At 37.3% G+C, this 25,705-nt stretch overlaps 1 protein-coding gene across 1 annotated transcript in view; it reads left to right on the forward strand.

Annotated features, from left to right (window-relative positions):
- Window positions 1-1,069: 1,069 nt before the first annotated feature.
- The window catches only part of CCDC7 (coiled-coil domain containing 7), a 469,805-nt gene continuing 445,169 nt past the window's right edge, over window positions 1,070-25,705 (forward strand). Inside the window, exons 1-5 of the mRNA XM_059187454.1 lie at window positions 1,070-1,317; window positions 1,751-1,826; window positions 13,731-14,061; window positions 15,220-15,312; window positions 24,074-24,157. Coding sequence (XP_059043437.1) covers window positions 13,783-14,061; window positions 15,220-15,312; window positions 24,074-24,157 — 456 coding nt within the window. The 5' untranslated portion in view covers window positions 1,070-1,317; window positions 1,751-1,826; window positions 13,731-13,782. The remainder of the gene's footprint in view (window positions 1,318-1,750; window positions 1,827-13,730; window positions 14,062-15,219; window positions 15,313-24,073; window positions 24,158-25,705) is intronic.

A 25,705-nucleotide genomic window follows, 5' to 3' on the forward strand; every position in this document is an offset into this window, starting at 1 on the left:
GGATTTTCTGTTCTATATTTATAATGGTTCTCCTGGAAGTAATCTTCGGTTTTCATGGCCAGACATTTTAGGGGTGTGTGTCTCAACTACAGGTCTCAAGAGTTGGGGTGCCTGGTGTGGGGCACAAATCCCCCCTCTCTCCTCAGGGACAAGTGCTGTATTATGAGATCTCTCCTAATTTTGTGGGTCTGTTGGGCCTGGGGTGGGGTTTCTTTCAAGACTTGGTGTCTTCCTCTTCTACCTGTCTCGGTGTAGCCCTTTTCTCTCTTGTTTAGCTAGCTTTCAAAGGGCTTTGCAGAGGGAAATTTTCCAGATGTAGCTCTAGATGTGTTTGGGGGAAGAGGTGAGTTCAGGATCCTTCTATGCCTCAATCTTGAGCCATCTTCCATTTTTGCAGTTCTCCTTTCAGCTTTTGTTCTGGACTCGTTATTTGAATAATCATACAGCAAACCAGCCATTATTAAAAAATTAAATTATATCAAGTTGGTATTAAAAGACGAAATTAATTATTTTAAGTCAAACTATCAAAAAACTCTACCTTGTAGAATTGCATATGAAAGCAGTGTGTGCAGGGAATCTGATGGCAAGAGACTAGCTTATGTCGCATGATTCAAACTTCTTAGTCTGTTTTAATTTTAAAACCGCGAAGCTGCTGCAGAATTCCGTGGGAACTTCGAGTCTGGAAAAGGACTCTCCAAAACACTGGGCTGAAAATAACTTTTCGATAGCGGCAGATAAGCGGCTGGGGCTCAGGTTTTGCAGGTGAAGCCCAAGGTCTCAAAGCACCGAAGAGGCACGTGTTTTAACTTCTTTAGGCCAGATGCCTAAAAGAATCTCACTTGTGCAGCGTTACACAGCCGTCTGGATGGACCTGGCTACTTTTCAGCCTTCCACATTTGTTGAAATTCCTCGCTTTCAATTCCGGGAAAGACTCAGCTCAAACGCCGGCTCCTGGAGCTAGCTGCACTGGTCTCGCTGGCGGGGGCGCGCGCGGCGGGTTAGGGGGCGCGCGGCGGGGTAAGGGGCGCCCGGCGGGGGCGCGCGGCTGGGGAGCGAGGGAGACGCTGCGTCAACTGCCCACAGCGCGGCTTTGCGTCTGCGTTCGACGCCGGTCGTTGCTGCAGCCCCAGGGCGCAGACGCCCGGCCTCTCCGCCCAAATGTTAGTTTGTAAAACAGCGGGGCTGGAGTCTGCAGGGTTTGCAGGCTTCCGCCTTGCAGGAAGTCTGGGAGGCTCAGAGTTTCCAACTCTTTCACCTTAGAGCCCTCTTCGCCCAGGCAAGACCACCCAGTAACCTGGCTGCCCACAGCCTGAGCAGGTACGCGGACTGCGGGGAGCGGAGACGTGCGCAACCCTTCCCCCGTCGGATTGTGACAGTTTTCGATGGGTTACCTTTTCTCTCTCAGCGGCAGTTGTGCCTCTGTGGGTGAGGAATCTAAGGGAAATCAGAACTTTCCTATCCTGTACCCCCCACCCCCATGTCATCGTAAACGGTTTGAAGTGAGTCCTTGAAGGAGGACGGGAAGACGTTGGTCTCTGAGGTGGGCAAGTATGTGGTGATACAACGTACACCCCCTAGCCTGGTTAGGAGGGTTAAATGAAGAGACTGCGCAAAATCCTTGAATATTTTCTTCTAAATAGAGGCGTTTACTCCATTAAACCTTTAGTTGTATACGCATGTGAACTTGATGGATCCACTGATGAGGTGGTTTTGTAGTACCTGGTGACTGTCCCGTCTTTTTCTTCATTAGTTTCTTGGCGTGGCCGGCGTCCCTGCCTTCCTGTTACCACAGACAGATGTAAGCCTGTGCCTACCTTAAGAGCAAGGTAGGGAAAACCCATTTTCCCTAGTTTACTCCAGGGTATCATCCCATCAATTTTCTTCTGTACCAGTAAACACATTTTGCTTTCTATTGGGTCATGTCCATCGGCATATGTATTAGTTTCCTAGGGTTGCCTAAAAAAGTACCGCAAACAACAGAAATTTATTCTCTGACTTCTGGAGGCTGAAGGCTGAAAAGTGTTGGCAGTATTGGTTCCTACTGGAGGCTCTGGGGGATAATTTGTTCATGTATCTTTTCTAGCGTCTGGAGGCTTATTTGGAAAAAAAGGTCACATTCACAGGTTCTGAGGTTAGGACTTGAATGTATTTTGGGGGAGAAGACATAATTCAACCTATGACAGCATACAAACACGTTACTTTTCTCATCAAAAAAAAAATCTTCCTCTTGCCCTTATTTCACTCCCTTTTGTAGCACAATTTCTCAAGTGCTTACATTCATATTCAGTCTCCACTTCCTCTTTTTTTTTTTTTAAAGATTTTATTTATTTATTTGACAGAAATCACAAGTAGGCAGAGGCAGGCGGAGAGAAGAGGAAGCAGGTTCCCCGCTGAGCAGAGAGCGCAATGAAGGGCTTGATCCCAGCACACTGGGATCATGACCCCAACCGAAAGCAGGGGCTTAACCCACTGAGCCACCTGGGCACTTCTCCACTTCCTCCTTGACAATTCTCTTCTAGAACGTAGATCAACCAGGCATTGGCCTCCATCACTCTTGAAATTGTTGCTGTATTTCAGTTCACAAAAAACCTACCTCCATGTTGCTAAATCTGTTGGTTCTTAGTTCTCCTCTTACCTGACCAGCATTTGACGCAGAGCGTCACTCAAGAAGTAAGTTTTTCTCACAGTATTTTCAGTATATCCCCTCTTGATTTTACCTTCTGGCTCATTGGTCACTCATTCTTAAGTTTTGTTTGCTGGTCCTTCTTTCTCAGACCTGACACTTTAGATGGAATGCCTTTGGCAATAGAATTTTGTTGAAATTCTTTTTAAATATTTTTAAATTTATTTTTTATAAAAATCTAATGTATTTTTATCCCCAGGGGTACAGGTTTGTGAATCACCAGGCTTACACACTTCATAGCACATACCCTCCCCAATGTCCATCCCACCCCCCTCTCTCAAACCCCCTCCCCCCTGGAACCCTCAGTTCGTTTTGTGAGATTAAGGTTATTTATGGTTTGTCTCCCTCCCAATCTCATCTTGTTTCTTTCATTCTTCTCCTACCTCCTTAACCCCCCATGTTGCATCTTCCTCATATTAGGGAGATCATGATAGTTGTCTTTCTCTGATTGACTTATTTCGCTAAGCACGATACCCTCTAGTTCCATCCACGTTGTCACAAATGGCAAGATTTCATTTCTTTTGATGGCTGCATAGTATTCCATTGTGTATACGTACCACTTCTTCTTTATCCATTCATCTGTTGATGGACATCTAGGTTCTTTCCATAGTTTGGCTATTGTGGACATTGCTGCTATAAACATTCAGGTGCACGTGCCCCTTCGATCACTACGTTTGTATCTTTAGGGTAAATACCCAGTAGTGCAAATGCTGGGTGATAGGGTAGCTCTATTTTCAACTTTTTGAGGAACCTTCATATTGTTTTCCACAGTGGCTGCATAAGCTTGCATTCCCACCAGAAATGTAGGAGAGTTTTTCTTTCTCTGCATCTTCGCCAACATCTGTTGTTTCCTGACTTGTTAATTTTAGCCATTCTGACTGGTGTGAGGTGGTATCTCATTGTGGTTTTGATTTGTATTTCCCTGATGCCGAGTGATGTGGAGCACTTTTTCATGTGTCTGTTGGCCATCTGGATGTCTTCTTTGCAGAAATGTCTGTTCATGTCTTCTGCTCATTTCTTGATTGGATTATTTGTTCTTTGGGTGTTGAGTTTGCTAAATTCTTCATAGATTTTGGACACTAGCCCTTTATCTAATATGTTGTTTGCAAATATCTTCTCCCATTCTGTTAGTTATCTCTTGGTTTTGTTAACTGTTTCCTTTGCTGTGCAAAAGATTTTGATCTTTTTTTTTTTTTAAAGATTTTATTTATTTATTTGACAGAGAGAGATCACAGTAGGAGAGAGGAAGGGAAGAGATCACAGAGAGAGAGGAAGGGAAGCAGGCCCCTGCTGAGCAGAGAGCCCGATGTGGGACTCGATCCCAGGACCCTGAGATCATGACCCGAGCCGAAGGCAGCGGCTTAACCCACTGAGCCACCCAGGCGCCCCCAAAAGATTTTGATCTTGATGAAATCCCAATAGTTCATTTTTGTCCTTGCTTCCCTTGCCTTTGGCGATGTTTCTAGGAAGATGTTGCTGTGGCTGAGGTCGAAGAGGTTGCTGCCTGTGTTCTCCTCAAGGATTTTGATGGATTCCTTTCTCACATTGAGGTCCTTCATCCATTTTGAGTCTATTTTTGTGTGTGGTGTAAGGAAATTGATCAATTTTATTTTTCTGCATGTGGCTGTCCAATTTTCCCAACACCATTTATTGAAGAGGCTGTACTTTTTCCATTGGACAGTCTTTCCTGCTTTGTCTAAGATTAGTTGACCATATAGTTGAGAGTTCGGGCTCTCTATTCTGTTCCATTGATCTATGTGTCTGTTTTTGTGCCAGTACCATGCTGTCTTGATGATGACAGCTTTGTAATAGAGCTTGAAGTCCGTAATTGTGATGCCACCAACTTTGGCTTTCATTTTCAATATTCCTTTGGCTATTCAAGGTCTTTTCTGGTTCCATATAAATTTTAGGGTTATTTATTCCATTTCTTTGAAAAAAATGGATGGTATTTTGATAGGAATTGCATTAAATGTGTAGATTTTTTTAGGTAGCATAGACATTTTCACAATATTTGTTCTTCCAATCCAGGAGCATGGAATATTTTTCCATTTCTTTGTGTCTTCCTCAATTTCTTTCATGAGTACTTTATAGTTTTCTGAGTATAGATTCTTAGCCTCTTTGGTTAGGTTTGTTCCTAGGTATCTTATGCTTTGGGGTGCAATTGTAAATGGGATTGACTCCTTAATTTCTCTTTCTTCTGTCTTGTTGGTGTAGAGAAATGCAGCTGATTTCTGTGCATTGATTTTATATCCTGACACTTTACTGAATTCCTGTATAAGTTCTAGCAGTTTTGGAGTGGAGTCTTTTGGGTTTTCCACATAAAGTATCATATCATCTGCGAAGAGTGATAGTTTGACTTCTTCTTTGCTGATTTGGATGCCTTTAATTTCCTTTTGTTGTCTGATTGCTGAGGCTAGGACTTCTAGTACTATGTTGAATAGCAGTGGTGATAATGGACATCCCTGCCGTGTTCCTGATCTTAGCGGAAAAGCTTTCAGTTTTTCTCCATTGAGAATGATATTTGCGGTGGGTTTTTCATAGATGGCTTTGATAATATTGAGGTATGTGCCCTTTATCCCTACACTTTGAAGAGTTTTGATCAGGAAGGGATCCTGTACTTTGTCAAATGCCTTTTCAGCACCTATTGAGAGTATCATATGGTTCTTGTTCTTTCTTTTATTAATGTATCACATTGATTGATTTGAGGATGTTGAACCAAACTTGCAGCCCTGGAATAAATCCAACTTGGTCGTGGTGAATAATCCTTTTAATGTACTATTGAATCTTAATGGCTAGTATTTTTGGGAGAATTTTCGCATCTGTGTTCATCAAGGATATTGGTCTGTAGTTCTCCTTTTTGATGGGATCCTTGTCTGGTTTTGGGATCAAGGTGATGCTGGCCTCATGAGTTTGGAAGTTTTCCTTACATTTCTATTTTTTGGAACAGTTTTAGGAGAATAGGAATTAGTTCTTCTTTAAATGTTTGGTAGAATTCCCCTGGGAAGCTGTCTGGCCCTGGGCTTTTGTTTGGAGATTTTTTGATGACTGTTTCAATCTCCTTACTGGTTATGTGTCTGTTCAGGCTTTCTATTTCTTCCTGGTTCAGCTGTGGTAGTTTATATGTCTCTAGGAATGCATCCATTTCTTCCAGATTGTCAAATTTGTTGGCGTAGAGTTGCTCATAGTTTGTTCTTATAATCGTTTATATTTCTTTGGTGTTAGTTGTGATCTCTCCTCTTTCATTCATGATTTTATTTGGGTCCATTCTTTTTTCTTTTTGATAAGTCTGGCCAGGGGTTTATCAATCTTATTAATTCTTTCAAAGAACCAGCTCCTAGTTTTGTTTTTTGTTTTATTGTTTTTTTGGTTTCTATTTCATTGATCTCTGCTCTGATCTTTATGATTTCTCTTCTCCTGCTGGGTTTAGGGTTTCTTTCTTGTTCTTTCTCCATCTCCTTTAGGTGTAGGGTTAGGTTGTGTACTTGAGACCTTTATTGTTTCTTAAGAAAGGCTTGTAATGCTATATATTTTCCTCTCAGGACTGCCTTTGCTGTGTCCCCCAGATTTTGAACCATTGTGTTTTCATTATCATTTGTTTCCATGAATTTTTTCATTTCTTCTTTACTTTCCTGGTTGACTCATTCATTCTTTAGAAGGATGCTGTTGAGGCTCCATGTATTTGGGTTCTTTCCAAACTTCCTCTTGTGACTGAGTTCTAGCTTCAGAGCATTGTGGTCTGAAAATATGCAGGGAATGATCCCAATCTTTTGATACCAGTTGATACCTGATTTAGGACCCAGGATGTCATCTATTCTGGAGAATGTTCCATGTACACCAGAGAAGAAAGTGTATTCTGTTGCTTTGGGATGCAGTGTTCTGAATATATCTGTGATGTCCATCTGGTCCAGTGTGTCATTTAAGGCCTTTATTTCCTTGTTGATCTTTTGCTTGGATGATCTTTCCATTTCAGTGAGGGGAGTGTTAAAGTCCTCTACTATTATTGTATTATTGTCGATGTGTTTCTTTGATTTTGTTGTTAATTGGTTTATAGAGTTGGCTGCTCCCATGTTAGGGGCATAGATATTTAAAATTATTAGATCTTCTTGTTGGACAGATCCTTTGAGTATGATATAGTATCCTTCGTCATCTCTTATTATAGTCTTTTGCTTAAAATCTAATTGATCTGATATAAGGATTGCCACCCCTGCTTTCTTCTGATGTCCATTAGCATGGTAAATTCTTTTCCACCCCCTCACTTTAAATCTGGAGGTGTCTTCACGTCTGAAATGAGATTCTTGTAGGCAACATACAGATGGGTTTTGTTTTTTTATCCATTCTGATATCCTGTGTCTTTTGATTTGGGCACTAACCCATTAACATTCAGGGTAACTATTGAGAGATATGAATTTAGCGCCATTGTATTGCCTGTAAGGTGACTGTTACTGAATATTGTCTCTGTTCCATTCTGATCTACTACTTTTAGGCTCTCTCTTTGCTTAGAGGACCCCTTTCAATATTTCCTGTAGAGCTGGTTTGGTGTTTGCAAATTCTTTCAGTTTTTGTTTGTCCTGGAAGCTTTTAATCTCTCCTTCTATTTTCAATGATAGCCTAGCTGGATATAGTATTCTTGGCTGCATATTTTTCTCATTTAGTGCTCTGAAAATATCATGCCAGCTCTTTCTGGCCTGCCAGGTCTCTGTGGATAAGTCTGCTGCCAATCTAATACTTTTACCATTGTATGTTACAGGCTTCTTTTCCTGCGCTGCTTTCAGGATTTTCTTTTTGTCACTAGGACTTGTAAATTTTACTATTAGGTGACGGGGTGTGGACCTATTCTTGTTGATTTTGAGGGAGGTTCTCTGCATCTCCTGGATTTTGATGCTTGTTCCCTTTGTCATATTAGGGAAATTCTCTCCAATATACCTTCTGCTCCCCTCTCTCTTTCTTCTTCTTCTGGAATCTCAATTATTCTAATGTTGTGTCGTCTTATGGTGTCACTTATCTCTCAACTTCTCCCCTTGTGGTCCAGTAGCTGTTTGTCCCTCTTTTGCTCAGCTTCTTTATTCTCTGTCATTTGGTCTTTTATATCTCTAATTCTTTCTTTTGCCTCATTTATCCTAGCAGTGAGAGCCTCCATTTTTGATTGCACTTCATTAATAGCTTTTTTGATTTCAACTTGGTTAGATTTTAGTTCTTTTATTTCTCCAGAAAGGGCTTTTATATCTCCCGAGAGGGTTTGTCTAATATCTTCCATGCCTTTTTCAAGCCCGGCTAGAACCTTGAGAATCGTGATTCTGAACTCTAGATCTGACATATGACCAATGTCTGTATTGATTAGGTTGCTAGCCTTCGGTACTGCCTCTTGTCTTTTTTTTGTGGTGAATTTTTCCGCCTTGTCATTTTGTCCAGATAAGAGTATACGAAGGAGCAAGTAAAACACTAAAAGGGTGGCAAAGACACCAGGAAAATATGCTTTAACCAAATCAGAAGACACCCCAAGTCGTGAGGGGAGCGGAGATAGGGGATAAAAAGAGGTTCAGAAAAAAAAAAAAAAGAAACAATTAAAAAAAAAAACAAATAAAGAAAAAGTATAAAAAAGAAAAAATTATATATATTAGATAAACTAGTTAAAAAACGTTAAAAAAGAAAAGGGTAAAAGTTAAAAAAGAATTAGCAGAATAAAGAAAAAGAAATTAAAACAAATTAAATTAACTGCAAGACTAATGAATCATGGGGAGAAAGCCATGAGTTCTGTGCTTTGCTTTCTCCTCCTCTGGAATTCCGCTGTTCTCCTTGGTATTGAACCTGCACTCCTTGGTAGGTGAACTTGGTCTTGGCTGGATTTCTTGTTGATCTTCTGGGGGAGGGGCCTGTTGTAGTGATTCTCAAGTGTCTTTGCCCCAGGCATAATTGCACTGCCCTTACCAAGGGCCAGGCTGAGTAATCCGCTCGCGTTCGCTTTTGTTCCCTGAATGCTTTCCATAGAGTTCCACAGGACAGGAATGAAAATGGCGGCCTCCCAGTTTCCAGCCCAGGGGAGCCAAGAGCCCGGGGCCCCACTCCTCAGTGTGCCCTCAGAGAATAGCGCCTAATAACTCCCATCTCCCTGGCCTCCGGCCGCGCTCTGAGCTCACTCAGTCTGTGACTGGTTCAAGGTAACCCCGAGCTGAGAGCTCACTCCTCGGCTCTGTCTCTGTAGCTAGCTTTCCCGTTCTAATACCTGCAAGCTCTGCGACACTCAGACACCCCCGATCCTTCTGTGATCCTGCGGGACCTGGGGCCACGCTGACCCCGCGTGGGCTTCACCCCGGTTTAGCCTCTGGAGTGATGTCCCTCAGCGGAACAGATTTTAAAAGTCCCATTTTTGTGCTTCATTGCTCCGCTGCTTGCTAGGAGCCAGCCCTTCCCCCCACAGTCTATCTTCCCGTTGTTTTGCATTCACTTCTCCGCCAGTCCTACCTTTCAGAAAGTGGTTGATTTTCTGTTTCTAGAATTGCTGTTCTTCTTCTCTTTGATCTCCCATTGGATTTGTAGGTGTTTGCAATGTTTAGATAAGCTATCTAGCTGATCTCCTGCTACCTGATGTAGCCTCAACCTGCTACTTCTCTGCCATCTTGACTCCAGTCCCCTCGTTCAAATTCTTTTGTTGCTTTTCAAAAAGTTTCCTGAGTTGAAGTTTGGTTTCTGTATCACTACATTAACTTTACTTAAAACATTATGCAACAATTAATATGGGATAAATATAAGAGGGAATATTTTCCAACAGGGGACTTTGGCTTATGTTCTATAATATATATGTTTATTATTATTCTCAATGGTTTCCAAAAGAGCATTGTTTTCTTCAAAATGAAGTTTTAGTGATATGGCATCAAATAATGTTTCCCGATACTTATTTGACTATGAATTATGTTTGGCAACCATGTTTTTAATTAACTGCAGTGTTTCTAAAATAATAAATCAGTTGTATAGTTTGTGAATGGAATAAAAATTTTCAGTGTTGTTAGGAGATATTTTTGTTCTTTCATTCATGGTGAAATTAAAAAAATGTCTTGACAGGTTGTGCAAAATATTATAGAGTTTTTGTTTTTGAGGATTTTCTGTTTGCTTAGCTTTTCTCATATGTATTTGAGCCTTTGTATCCCTGTTATATATACACACACATATATATAATATATTTTTTAATTTATTATTTTGGTGAGCTCTTAAATATGTGTACTATTCTTCTGAAGCTGTGTCATATATTGGTTAAAATCCTAATACATGTTCACATATGGTTGGAAATCCACAATTATATCAGTAATTGTTATATGCCTTCTATTGTTTACCTTAGGGATTGTGTCCAAAATATTTTAGTTTTTAAAAACCTTATTCAAACTGATTTTATTCATAATGTATTCTGTAATATTTATTATTTGGTTTTGTATTTTACTTCCTAAATAGTTTGGGTTTTGGTGTTAATATTTGTATTTTATAGAAATATGCTAGCAGGATGATATCAGGCTCTTAAAATTTATTAGATGACCCTCTCTACTCTAGAGTAGGTACTACTCTAAAAATTTAATCGTGTTTATTATGTTGTCAAAAAATGCAGGCCTATATTTTCCCATTTTTCATAGGATTGTTAATTTTTTCAATTCTTTAAAATCTGATATTAACTCTTTTAAAAAATATTTATTTAAATTCAATTATTTAACGTATAGTTTCAGGAGTAGAATTCGTGGTTCATCAGTTACATCAGTTACATACAACACCCAGTGCTCATTGCATCGAGTGTCCTCATTAATGCCCATCACCCAGTTACCCCATCCCCCCACCCACTTCCCCTTCAGCAATCCCCAGTTTGTTTCCTAGAGTTTAGTCTCCAGAGTACCTCAAGAAGACTATCTATATAGACAGTGCTTAATCTTGGATATTCTCATACGCACTATCTACATAGACTGCTTGAGGTACTCTGGAGATTGAGGATTTTGGGGTGCCTTCAGTGGGTGATATTAACACTTAATGCTTACTGGTGGTGATGTGCATTTCACTTTATTCATGTTCAAGAATTTGTGATAAATGCTGCTAATATTTGCATTATTTTTATTCTTCAGCTAACCTCTGCATCCAGAGAGTTTGCAATTTAGACAAGATATAGAATTCTTTGAGGAAAGATGTTAACTAAAAGCTGGTGAAAATTCAGTTCTTCCTCCTTTTTTGGTTATATGCTCTTTTTGAAATCTTTCAGATTTTTCTCTTTGAGGTTCTTAAATTTCATTCTGTGTTTGTGTTTTTTTATCTGTTTACTTTTTGGTATTTTGTGAACAATTTTGATCTGGTTTCCATTACTCTTTAATCTGAGAAATTTATCTATATTATTTCTTCAAATATTTCTTCTTGTCCACATTTTCTTTCTCACTGGATCTTCCATTATGTGATTTTTAGCATTTATATTATTCTACATATCTCTTATTTTATTTTTCATTTCTATTTCTTTATCCTTTTCTGCTGCTTTCTGGCTGAACACCTCAATTGGATCTTCCATTTTCCTAATTTATTCTTCAACCCTATTATTCTGTGACCAGTTATGTTGTTTTTTACATTTTTTATTTGTAGTATTTCTACTCAGGTCTTTAAAAAAATACCCTGTGTACCTGTTTTATATTGCTAATATTCTCTGTGTGTATGTGTTTGTGTATCTTTGGTTCCTCTATAAGTTTGTATGTATGTATGTATATATGTATTTAAGTAATCTCTACATACAATGTGGGGCTGGAACTTACAACCCTGAGAGCAAGAGTTACATGTTCTTCTGACTAAAGCATTCAGGTGGCCCTGGAATTTTTTCCCCCCTTTAGTTTGTTGTTTTTCTTTTGCAAAACTCATATTTTTCAGGTGCCAAGTTATTTTCACCTGTGAGCTCATATGCTCTTGGGAGTGTCAGCTGCTCTTGTCTGGTAATCTATTATGAAATTGTCATTTAAAAAAAAAAAATGCCAGGCCCCAGTCTATGACCCTCCCATCAAGTTTAGGGAAATTATACGTGTGTATTTGTTTCCCAGGCCTACCATTACAAAATACCACCAAGTAAGTGGCTTAAAACAATTGTAATTTATTCTCACAGTTGAGGAGTCTAGGAGTCTGAGATCAAGATGTTTGCAGTGCTAGGCTCCTAAATGTTCTAGGGAAGAATTTCCCTTGCTTCTTCCTAGCAAAGGTGCTTGCACTTTTTAAAATTCTAGCTTATAGTTGCATTACTCTAGTCTCTGCCTCTTTCATTACATGACCTCTATCCCTGTGTATCTATGGTGTCTCTACATGATTTCTTTTTTTTTTTTTTTTTAAGATTTATTTATTTATTTATGTGTGTGTGTGAGAGAGAGAGAGAGAGAGAGAGCGAGCGAGCGCCTGACTTCAGGGGGAGGGTCAGAGGGAGAAGGAGAGAGTTCCCTGTAGACTCAGTGCTGAGTGAAGAACCTGGCAAGGGGCTCGATCTCATAACCATGAGATCAGGACCTGAGCCAAAACCAAAAGTCAGATGCTTGACCCAACTGCACCATGCAGGTGCCCTTGTGTGGCTTTCTTAGAATGACACCAGTCATTGGATGTAGGGCTCATTGTAATCTAGTATGACCTTGTCTTAACTGGGTGACATCTTCAAAGACTATATTTTCAAATATGGTCATATTCACAGGTGCTAGGTATTAGAACTTGAAAATATTTTTTAGGGACACAGTTCAGCATACAACAATGAGACATTTAAGTGTAGAGAGCTTCAGACAATAGAGAACAAATGCTATTCTATATTAATTTTGTCAATTTTATGAGACAACTCCCATGGTCAAGCATATAGATTTTTTTTTTTTTTTTTTTTAAACAGAGAAAGCATTGTCATGAGTTTTAATCAGCTTTGGATGGAGAGAGGAGTAGAAAAATGAAAACCTAAGGCCTGTCCAATCTGTATTTTTTTCTCAGCCTGACTTTGGTGCTATCTTGATATTTTTCTGTGGATACCCTGGGCGTAGGCTATGTGTTGGGGATGTGGAGAAAGGGGAACCCTCTTACACTGTTGGTGGGAATGCAAGTTGGTGCAGCTATTTTGGAGAACAGTGTGGAGATTCCTCAATAAATTAAAAACAGAGCTTCCCTATGACCCTGCAATTACACTACTGGGTATCTGCCCCAATGATAGAGATGTAGTGAAAAGAAGGGCCATCTGTACCCCAATGTTTATAGCAGCAATGGCCATGGTTGCCAAACTGTGGAAAGAACCAAGATGCCCTTCAACGGACGAATGGATAAGGAAGATGTGGTCCATATATACTATGGAGTATGATGCCTCCATCAGAAAGAATGAATACCCAATTTTTGTAGCAACATGGATGGGACTGGAAGAGATTATGCTGAGTGAAATAAGTCAAGCAGAGAGAGTCAATTATCATATGGTTTCACTTATTTGTGGAGCATAACAAATAGCATGGAGGACAAGGAGAGTTAGGAGAAGGGAGTTGGGGGAAATTGGAAGGGGAGGTGAACCATGAGAGATTATGGACTCTGAAAAACAATCTGAGGGGTTTGAAGCAGTGAGGGGTGGGAGGTTGGGGGAACCAGGTGGTGGGTATTAGAGAGGGCACGGATTGCATGGAGCACTGGGTGTGGTGCAAAAGCAATGAATACTGTTATGCTGAAAATAAATAAATAAATAAATTTAAAAAAAATTTAAAAAAAAGAAATAATGATAAAGGGCATTTATTCCCTCAAAAAATGGGGAAAGATAAGAACAAAATTTTAAACTTTTCTAAAGAAATTCTTTCATTCCTGCTACTGTCTCTTTCTGTTCAGTCCCATCCTAAATGCCCATACCTAAATCAGCCTTCAACCATCTATAAAGATTTCTTACAGTTCTTTTTTTGTTTGCTTATTTTTAAATTTTTGTTGGTAATTGTTGTTAGGAATGTTATTCTTCATTTTATAATTCTGTAGAGCTGATTTTGTGACTCACCATCTTCATGGCAATTGATAATCCTGCCATAATTTTAAATCTGAAATCTTAATGTTTTATCCTCAGGAAAGAATACAATTTTTTCATCTATCATTTGGAAGTGAAGTAAAATAACGAAATGAAGCCAGCACAACATCTGTTAGCCTCTAGTAAGAAATGGGCAAATGTTCCAGAATTCACCTACCAAAAAGGACTATTTAATTTACCATTGTCACCTAAACCGAAGGAAAAACGTAGTGCAAAATTTGTACGTGATAAACTTGAACCAATGGTCTTAGGATCTCCACCAACAGGGGAATCCATTGTAAGGTATGCTTTGCCCATTCCATCAAATAAAACAAAGGAGTTAATAGCAGAAGATGAATTGATCAGGAAAATTACCAAACATCTGAAGATGGTAAGACACTTGTTGGTCCCTGTGTTTGGGGTTCTCATGACTACTAGTGCCAGGCTTAGTGATTTGTTAGGAAGGTGCACTAAACTCAAAATATAGCCCTACTGATGGCTAAGATATATTATGGTGAAAGGATACAAAGCAAAATTAGCAAAAGGAAAAGGCTTATGGTGTGAAGTCTGGAGGAAACTAGGTACAAGGTTCCTCTTCCTTTAAAGTCACACAGGATGTGCCCAATTCCTCCAACAACAAATACATTTGACGTATATGAAATGTCTACTGGAGAAGTTCACTAGAGACTCAGTGTTCAGAGTTTTACTGGGGTTGCTCATGTAGATACTTTGCCTAGCACGTACAAAAATTCCAGACTCCCTGAAGGAAAGCAGATGTTTAGCATGAACCATATTGTTTGTGCAAAAAAGTTAGGGACATTGAGCCACTGTTATCAGAGATGATGGGAGCACTGCGAAAATCCAAGTGCTGAGACTCCAGTCCAATGCCAGCCTTGCAGGCAGATCTTTCTAATGATAGACATTTCTGAGTCTCATCCAGCTATGCTAACTCTTCTCAGCACTTTAGAATCTTTAACTCTTAGTATTGGGGAAAAAAATTTCCTTTTCTCTGAGTTCTTCTTTGCACAATGATCCAGAATTGAATTGTGAATTAACCAAATACCAAATGAGAACAATGAGGAGCAGTACAAATATAAAAAGAATATAGCTTGTCAAATTTCCAAAATATAAATTTCCTCAAAGTTTGAGGCATTAGCTCAGAGAATTTCCTTTAAAAGGTTATTGCTCTCTGGTTTCCATTTCTGTTTTGCCCAGTTCTCTTCAAAGAAGGAAGTTGAGTCAGTCAGATTTTGAGGAATACTTTGGTGATAAGTGGAGTCGATGCTTCACCTATTCATAGTCTCTTACTTGCCTGTCACCATAGAAACAGAAGTTGTAGGGACTCTTTCCATTCCTAGGGAGTAGAGTTGAGGACCGTTTCTCATAATTTCTTTATGGTAATATGAGATGGGGTGTGAGATGAAAAATGGGACTGGCAGAAATAAGTCTTACTTCTAAGAAAGTCCTGACATATTTGATTAAATGTCTTTTTACATTTAATATAATTTTAAACTATAAAAATACTTAACTTGTTTTGGTTCACTCACAGATTGTTTCTACTTTGGAGGAAACCTATGGATTTGACATTCAAAATAGAGAAAAATTAGCTGTGAAGCCTGAAAATGAAGAATCAACTTTTTCGGTTAGTATATGTAATCCTAATGTAGAGACATTAACAGCTGATATCAAAGCTGTTATCATTAAAGCTGATATCAGCTTTCTTATGAAGGGTTAAGATTTTCTTTTGGATTCCATTTATGTTCTCAGAATGAATTCCCCATCCATGAAAATGATTCAGTTAGGGAACTTGAAAGTAGAGTACTTATTTTTCTATTCTCTGCCATCACTTACCTTAAATTAAGACATATCTATATTTTAAACCCACTTTTATTGTTAATGCCTATTCTATTTAATTTTTAAACATTTGGTTACTTGTTGGTTTGAGATGTATATTTTTTACTGTGTTAGGAAAGTATCCTATTTCTATTTTGCTAAAAAAAACTAAGAAGTTAATTGAGTTTTAGCAAATCTCTGGTATATATTGAAGTTATGTAACTATTAAGGTGATTAAGTATGTGGATCTCCTATAGTCTATTGAGGAGATGAATGTTTTTACACATTTCATAATATTCAACTATTTTAATAATTACTTTTCTTAGTAATATTTCTTGAATAATATTCACCTGTATTTTAATACTTAATTACCTTTCTTAGTTAGGGGTTGAGTTTGGCTCCATGTCATAGATTGTTGTGTCTTTCAATTCATGAACATGGTATGTCTCTTCATTTATTTAGATCTTGTTTGATTTCTTTTATGATCACTTTATAATTTTCATCATATAGATCCTATACATGGTTTGATATATTTATGGATTTGTATTTCATGTTTTTGGAATTATTTTTTTTAAAGATTTTATTTATTTATTTTACAGACAGAGATCACAAGTAGGCAGAGAGGCAGGCAGAGAGAGAGAGGGGGGAAGCAGGCTCCCCGTTGAGCAGAGAGCCTGATGCGGGGCTCCATCTCAGGACCCTGAGATGATGACCCGAGCCAAGGGCAGAGGCTTAACACATTGAGCCACCCAGGCGCCCCACTTTTTGGAATGATTTTTAATGGCATTGTTTTTAATTTTAGTTTCCACATATTTATTACTAGTATATAGAAAAATGATTGATTTTTAAAAATTTTTAAAATTTTTTTTATTTTTAAATTAGAGTGTAAAATTTTACATTTTTTTAAAATTTTTTATTTTTTATAAACATATATTTTTATCCCCAGGGGTACAGGTCTGTGAATCACCAGGAAATGATTGATTTTTATATGTTGATTTGGTGTCTTGCAATCTTGTTGAAAGTACTTTTTTGTTCTAGTTTTTTATAGATTTCTTGGAATTTTTTACATAGGTAATTATATCGTCCTCAAATAGAGTCAGTTTTACTTCTTCTGTCCAGTCTGAATGATTTTTATTTCCTTTTCTTGTGCTGGCTTTGGCTTCCAGTATTATATTTAATAATAGTGATAAGAGCAGATATATCTTTGACTCATAATGACTACTACTTCCAGATAGGAATGGGAGTTCAGTTCCCTACTTGGTTTCACCAGCACAACTCTGATGGGGGAATTGGAGGGCCAGTTTTCACTGCCACATTATTTTTCAGCTATACTGACAGAATGGGTAGTGTTGCAGTTTTTTTTCTTGGTGTTTGGCTCAAGTAGGATAGGTATTGTCAAAAAATTTTTGGATTATGCTAACCACCCCTTTTCATGGTCCTTTGGCCTTTCTTTCTTTCTTTCTTTCTTTCTTTCTTTCTTTCTTTCTTTCTTTTTTTTTTCAAAAGATTTTATTTATTATTTGAGAGAGAGAGAGAGAGAGTGCATGAGTAGGGCAGAGGGAGAGAGAGAGAGGCAGACTCCCTGCTGAATAGGGAGGCTGATGTGGGGCTCAGTCCTGGAACCCTGGGATTATGACTTGAGCTGGAGGTAGATGCTTAACTGAAAGAGCCACTACATTGGGGTGTAGGTGCCCCTCCATATGAATGAAGTTTCAATGAACATTTGTGTGCAAATCTTTGTGAGGATGTATGTGTTTATTCATCTTGGATAATTGCTTTGGAATAAGAGTAATGAGTTTTAAGTGTATGTTTAATTTTATGAGGAATTGCCAAATTATTTCCCAACACGGCAAAACCATTTTATGTTCCTACCACCTCCCTAGGAGAGTTCCAGTGGCTATGCATCCTTACCAAAATTGGTATTGTCAGACTTCTTAACTCTGACCATTCCTAGGGAATGTAGGCCTCTTTTTCTGTCACATTTTTGGCAAAATTCAGATGAGGAAGGGTTTGACAGAAGAAAAATGGTTGGGTTGAGTGATTTACTTTGGGAGCATTTCTCATTCCAGTGTATCTGCTAGCCTAAATGGCTGTCAAGGTCTCATCTGGTTTTTCTTCATCCTCTAAATTCTGTTTGTCAGTGGTAGGCCTGCTTTTTGACTTGGCACACTTTGCATATACTAGACCAAGTGCTCTTCTGTCTCCACCATGCTCCCTTTAGATATGGATGTGGCTTTTGTTCTTTGCTAATCTGTAAAGTGTTCTTCTGTGGAATTCAGTTTGTCTGATTTTTATCCTATCCTCTACTTTTCAGTATCCTCAAGGAAAGGGATGATAATTATATAATTTTATGTATTTTTCCTTTCTGGATGTTTAATTTTTCTTTTTCTTTCTTTTTTTTTTTAATAGAGAGCAAGAGGGCACAGCAAGGGGAGGAGCAAAGAGAGAGGGAGGAGAGACCCCACACTGAGCAGAGGGGGTGAATCCTAGGACTCCAGGACCATGACCCAAGCTGAAGGCAGAGGTTTAACTGACTGAGCCACTCAGGTGCCCCATTCTTTCTGGATGTTAACACCAAAATAAACACTATCATACCTTTTCACATTATAATTGTAAAAGGCATTTCAGCTTCCCTTTGAAGATCTTTTTTAGGGGCACCTGGGTGGCTTAGTCGTTAAGTATCTGCCTTCAGCTCAGGTCATGGCCCTAGGGTCTTGGGATTGGGTCTCTCGTTGGGCTCCCTGCTCTGTAGGAAGCATGCTTCTCCCTCTCCCACACCCCTACTTGTGTTTCCTCTCTTGGTGCTCTTGGTGTGTCTCTGTCAAATAAATAAATAAAAAGCGTCTTTGGCTTTTCTTAAGGCATTTTTTTTTTTTAAGTCTGTGCTAATTGGAAGATCTGGGTTCCAGATTTTATATGTAGGTTAAAAGAAAGCCTAAGGAATTCATGTACTCTTCAAGTTTGAGAACTCTGCCTATCTCTTTCTACGTTTCCGAAATTTCCCATGTTGTTTTGTTGTGTTGTCTATGGTATTTTAGTTGCAGGAAGGAGGATTAGAAGAATGGACCTAGTCCATCATGGCTAGAACAGGAAGTTCAAAATTATTTTTTTATTTTTGATACAGTTCTGTATTCTGATGTCTCCTTTATCTGATATCAACTTTCTTATGATTAGTCATTGTGTATTATATCTTCTTTCCAACTTTATTTTCAAACTATGACTTTATTTACTGTACCTCTTTGAAATAGCATATAGATGAATCTTGTTTTTTATCCAGTCTGACAATGTCTATCTTTTAATGGGTTTAGTTCATTTATGTTCAGTTGATAATAATTAAATATATTGCCATGTAATTATTATAATGAAATGCTCATAAAATAATGTGAGTTAAGTCTACTTTCTTGCTATTTGCTCTCTTTTTGTCTCATATCTTCTTTGCTCCTTTACTCTTTTCTGTTTTATTTTGGGTTAATTATGTATTTTTTAGTATTTCATTTTATTTTCTTGGTTTTTAGCAATTTTTTTTGTGCTTGCTCTGGGGATTCATTATATACTTATCACAGTCTATCTTAAATTAATATTATATACTTTATTTCTCATGTAAAAACTATGTAACAGTAAATAACATTTATCTCACTTATGTTACACTATTATTGTTATATTATTGTTTTCCTATTTTTTTCTGACTGCTTTAAAGATTTTATTTTTGGGTTTCAGCATTGATATAAGATATACTTAGCTGAGCTTTTCTGTATATTCTGTTCACAGTCCTTCAAGCTGATTCTGTGAGTTGATGTTTTTCAACAAATTTGGAAATTTTCATTCATTATTTCTTTAGGTATTTTACTGCCTCTCAGCTCCTTTTTTATGAGAGCCTAATTACACATATATTAGACAGCTTCATACTGTGTAAGAAGTCACTCATACTCTCTTCATTTATTTCTTTTCTTTTTCTGTGCTTCAGTTTGGGCAATATATATTATCCCATCTTTATTTTTACCAGTCCTTTCTGTGGTGTCTGATCTGCTGCTAAGTTCAATCCAATGAAATTTTTATTTCAAATATCACAATTTTCACATTTAGGATTGTCTTTTGGTTACTTTTTAGGGGGTTTTACATTTCTTCTGCTATTATCCACCTCTTCGTGTAGTCTACCTTCTTTTCCTGAAAATTCTTTTATCAGCACAGAGTTTTTAAAGTTTTTGTCTGGTAATTTCCAGTATCTGAGTTATCAATGTGTTTACTTCTACTGTTTTTTTCTTTTGATTATGGATTGTATTTTCCTGGTTCTTCATATTATTTGTAATGTTTTTTATTAGTTCTCAAGTATTAGATTCAGAAAAACATTGAAAACTGTAATACAATGTTTATTTTCTAGAGAATGCTTACTGTTTCCTTTCTGGCATTTAGGGTGAACAGCTAATAATTCTTATTTCTACAAGAATTGATTTGAGCAGGAACTGGTCCCTATTTTAATTAAGTTAAGTTCTTGTCTGATTTGTCTAACCCATAATCTCTCCTATTGCTGCTTCCCCTGAGGGGCTCATTTCTTTGATATTGCCAGTATTTTAGCTGGCAAGAGTTTGAACTCTGATTTTAAATAGTTGGTTCACATCTTGGTTCAATACTGCCAGAGCTTCAAAATACAATTACCACAAAAACATGCAGGATGAGATTCCTCTGTTTCTTAGTTCCTGCTTTTTATATCTGTGTAAAGGCTAGTCAAACCTTAAAACATTTTCATTATCCCCCAAAGCCTCCTTGTATTCCTTTTATAGTCAATTCTCTCCTACTCTGGTTCCAGACGACCACTGATTTATCACTGTACTTATGCCTTTTTCTAGAATGTCTTGGAAATAAAATCATATAATATGTAGCCTTATGTATCTAGCTTTCCCTTCCTCATCATCATGTTTTTTGAGATTCATCCATGTTGTTCTATGTATCAGTTGTTTGTTTCTTTGTGAAGAATATTCCATTACATGGCTATACTACATTGTCGATCCATTTATCAGTTAATAAACATTTAGGTCATTGGATCCAGTAGCTATTTTGGCTGTTATGCATGAAGTTTCTTTTTTTTTTTTTTTCAGTTTAAGTTCAATTAGCCAACACATAGCACATCATTAGTTTCAGATACAGTGTTCAACAGATTATCTGTTTTGTATAACACCCAGTGCTCATCACATCACGTGGCCTCCTAAATCCTGTCACCCAGTTACTCCATCCCCCCACCCACCTCCCCTTCAGCAGTCCTTAGTTTGTTTCCCATAGTTAAGAGTTTCTCATGGCTTGTCTCCTTCCCTGATTTCTTCCCATTCAATTTTCCCTCCCTTCCCTTGTGGTCCTCTGTACTGTTTCTTATATTCCACAAATAAGTGAAACCATATGATGATAATTGTCTTTCTCAAATTGACTTATTTCACCAAGCATAAAACCTTCCAGTTCCAACCAGGTTGATGTAAATGGTAAGTATTCATCCTTTCTGATGGCTAAGTAATATTCCATTTTATATATGTCTTCTTTATCCGTTCATCTGTCAAAGGACATCTTGGCTTCTTCCCCATTTTGGTTATCATGGACATTGCTGCTACGAACATTGGGGTGTAGGTGCCCCTCCATATGAATGAAGTTTCAATGAACATTTGTGTGCAAATCTTTGTGAGGACATATGTGTTTATTCATCTTGGATAATTGCTTTGGAATAAGATTAGTGAGTTTTAAGTGTATGTTTAACTTTATGAGGAATTGCCAAATTACTTCCCAACACAGCAAAACCATTTTATGTTCCTACCACCTCCCTAGGAGAGTTCCAGTGGCTATGCATCCTTACCAAAATTGGTATTGTCAGACTTCTTAACTCTGACCATTCCTAGGGAATGTAGGCCTCTTTTTCTGTCACATTTTTGGCAAAATTCAGATGAGGAAGGGTTTGACAGAAGAAAAATGGTTGGGTTGAGTGATTTACTTTGGGAGCATTTCTCATTCCAGTGTATCTGCTAGCCTAAATGGCTGTCAAGGTCTCATCTGGTTTTTCTTCATCCTCTAAATTCTGTTTGTCAGTGGTAGGCCTGCTTTTTGACTTGGCACACTTTGCATATACTAGACCAAGTGCTCTTCTGTCTCCACCATGCTCCCTTTAGATATGGATGTGGCTTTTGTTCTTTGCTAATCTGTAAAGTGTTCTTCTGTGGAATTCAGTTTGTCTGATTTTTATCCTATCCTCTACTTTTCAGTATCCTCAAGGAAAGGGATGATAATTATATAATTTTATGTATTTTTCCTTTCTGGATGTTTAATTTTTCTTTTTCTTTCTTTTTTTTTTTTAATAGAGAGCAAGAGGGCACAGCAAGGGGAGGAGCAAAGAGAGAGGGAGGAGAGATCCCACACTGAGCAGAGGGGGTGAATCCTAGGACTCCAGGACCATGACCCAAGCTGAAGGCAGAGGTTTAACTGACTGAGCCACTCAGGTGCCCCATTCTTTCTGGATGTTAACACCAAAATAAACACTATCATACCTTTTCACATTATAATTGTAAAAGGCATTTCAGCTTCCCTTTGAAGATCTTTTTTAGGGGCACCTGGGTGGCTTAGTCGTTAAGTATCTGCCTTCAGCTCAGGTCATGGCCCTAGGGTCTTGGGATTGGGTCTCTCGTTGGGCTCCCTGCTCTGTAGGAAGCATGCTTCTCCCTCTCCCACACCCCTGCTTGTGTTTCCTCTCTTGGTGTGTCTCTGTCAAATAAATAAATAAAATATTTTTTTTAAAAAAGATCTTTTTAGAAGTCCTTCTCAATAATTTTTTTGGTCTCATTGGCCTGATTGGGACACATGGCTACTCTTACTGTTAAAGGAGGCTGGAAAATTTATTATTATTATTATTTATAGATTTTATTTATTTATTTGAGAGAGAGAGATTGAATATGAGTGTTGTAGGGCAGGCAGAGAGGAAGAAGCAGAAGGAGAGGGAGAAGCTCCCCTTTGAGCAGGGGGCCCAACACAGGGCTTGATTCCAGGACCCTGGGATCATGACCTGAGCTGAAGGCAGACACTTAACTAACCAAGCCACCCAGATGCTCCTTACTATTATTACTAGCTATGCATATTGGCATCCTCAGTAAAATTAAGGTCCTGTTAGTAGGCAAAGAATAATAATTTGGGAAAATAATTCTATGTGGCCTATTATATATGTATGATATATATGATATGGTCTAATATTATGTAATGGTCTATTATAATGACCATTATCATACTATTATAGTAGTACAAGTGATACTATTATAAGACTATTATATACTTGTCTCACAACACTGTTGTCATAAATTTTGATGATTTTGATATCCACGTAGATGACCTTTGCAAATAATCCAGTGTCTAAGTTTGTTGAATTTCTTTGCTCCAGTGATCTTGTCTTCTATCATCTGTCAGCAACTAACAAGGTGATATCTTCTGTTCTTTGTAAATAACCAATAACTTTTCCATAATTTAAGTTTAATCATCTTAATCTTTTGTCACTACCTTTTATCTTTCCCACTTAATATTCTGGCTCCAAAATTCTTTGATTTCATTTGGAACTATAATCCATTGGTTTTACTGCCTTTTACTGTCCCAAATCCTCCTTGTGGTCTTACCTAGCTTAAATTCCATGTTCCATTATTATTATTGCTTCCATGCATTTCTTCCCCTGCTGTGCTGTATTGATTTTATTTTGTAAAATTGCAACCATGATCAAATCAATCACCATCTTTTCTATATTTGTGGCATCTGAATGTGAGTAGAAGAAAATCCCTAAGTATGCTTATAGTCTCATTTTACATTTATTTTTAGGAAACCTAGTTCATTCATTTTCTCAGTCTCCTGAATGACTAATTCAGTTTTTCTTCTTCTCCTATATGGGTGTAAGTCTTTATCATGACAAAAAAAGTGTATCTGCCTGTGAGTATGTTTTAAAATGTGATGATGAATGAACATATTCCTTATGGAGAACATTATATGAGAATCCTAACTGTATATAAACATCTGAGATTTGTCTATCATAGGTTGTTTCTGATTTACAAATCACTGCTCTACTAGAAAAGATTCAGTCATTGTGATATTTTCATCTGTCACTATTTTTTCCTCAAAGTGTTCATATGCCAATTGAATGAGGGTAAAAGACTACAGCTCTTGGCAAGTATACTTATATTCAGAAGTCATAATGAACATTCATTTTCTAACAAGGAGATATATTTCTAAGGTATATACAGAGTGGCTTCCTTTTTTTGGGTACTCATAAATTTCAGGAGCCTAAATCTGGGATGCTTGATTCTCTGCAGCAGTGCAGGGGAGAATAAGAGGCATAGCTGGATGTATGTCATTCAGAGGCCACTCCCCAGAACGTACTGTCTTCCACTTTCTGGGAGAATTTGGTAGTAGAACATTTGGAGTATGATTTCTTGTGTTATATGTTTGAAGGGACATAAATTATAGGCAAAAAATATTTTCCCAAATAATTAAGATATACTATAATATAGATGGGGATGCATATGGATTCTGAAATAAAAAGAATTTTGTTTTGTTATTCTTTTCAAAAGGTTGGGGATGATCTGAATTCATTCTTGGTATGTTGTTCACAATTTGCAGCTCAGTTGGAAGCAGCAGCTAAGGAAGAACGTAATGTATGTATTCTGTGTAAAATGTCAAGTATAAGATATTTAATATTTTAATGATTTTAGTTATTAGTAATGTTGATAACATTTTGTATTAATTTTATATTAATTTACTAAAATCATTGTTATTAATAATAATTTCAGCAATACAATATTTAAAGCTATGTTGGTTGTTTGAACTTGAATGTGATAATCATTTAACCGTATTAGTCTAGATACCATGCCTTAAGAAGTTATAAAAGACATTAGAAAGTCTTATTTATTTTTTTATTCTTAACGTAGGCATTTAGGTCTTTAAGTACATCATTTAGTCATTAGTATTTTCATATTTACAAATGAAAATATAGTATTAATATTTATATTTTAGTGTTTTTAAGCATTTTTTATTTAAATCCAATTTAGTTAACATACAGTGTATTATTACTTTCAGGGGTAGAATTTAGTGATTCATCAGTTGCATACAATACCCAGTGCTTATTACATCAGGTGTCCTTCTTAATGCCCATCACCCAGGGTCCCCATCCCCCTACTCACCACCCCTCCAGCAACCTTAAGCTTGTTTCCTATAGTTAAGAGTCTGTTAGGGTTTATCTTTCTCTGTTTCTATATTATTTTTCCTTCCCTTCTCTTGTGTTCATCTATTTTGTTTCTTAAATTCTGTGTATGAATGAAATCATATGGTATTTGTCTTTCTCTAACTTATTTTGCTTAGCTTATGCTAAGCTTCCAGTTCCATCCAAATAAGGTAATATATATTACAAAAGTAATATGTCATAATTAATGAAAATTTTAAAAAAATGCATAAAGAAGAAAACAAAAATTAACATAATCCTATTTCCCCAAGATAACGAACTATTGTTAACATATTTTTATTTCCCTTCCTGATTTTCCAAAGTTATAAAGATTTAGAAAAAAATGAGATAATACTGTACATATTATTTGGTAATACACTTTTATTACTTTTTTATTTTTGCAAAATAGCATTTATTGTGTCTTATCTGATTGTAAACATTACTATTATTTTTTAAAGACTTATTTATTTTGAGAGAGAATGCATGAGCGGGAGGTGGGAAAGAGAGACAGGGAGAGAGAATCTTAAGCAGACTACCCACTGAGCACAGAGCCGGAAATGGGGGCTGGATCTCAAAACCCTGGGATCATGACCTGAGTCGAAACCAAGAACTGACTGAGTCACCCAGGTGCCCTTGATTGTAAACACATTATTGTGGAACATTTAAAATTGAGGAAAGTGAATAGGAAAAAAAGTTTCCTGCGATCTCAAATCTAGTATATATGCACCATTAACATTTTAGAACACGTTTTCTAGTGTGCTCTGAGTGTGTATATACACATACATACATATATTACATACACATAGACACACACATATAAATGCACATACTTGCTGTGTATGTCTGTATGCATACATTTATATGTACATTGATATATGTATTTTCTAATTTTTTATTATGGCAAAATACACATACTGTACAACTTACTATATTGACCATTTTTAAGTGTACAGTTCAGTGGTATTAAACACATTAATATTGTACA

This window comes from Mustela lutreola, chromosome 8 (genome assembly GCF_030435805.1).
Source record: "Mustela lutreola isolate mMusLut2 chromosome 8, mMusLut2.pri, whole genome shotgun sequence".
Taxonomy (NCBI): Eukaryota; Metazoa; Chordata; class Mammalia; order Carnivora; family Mustelidae; genus Mustela; species Mustela lutreola.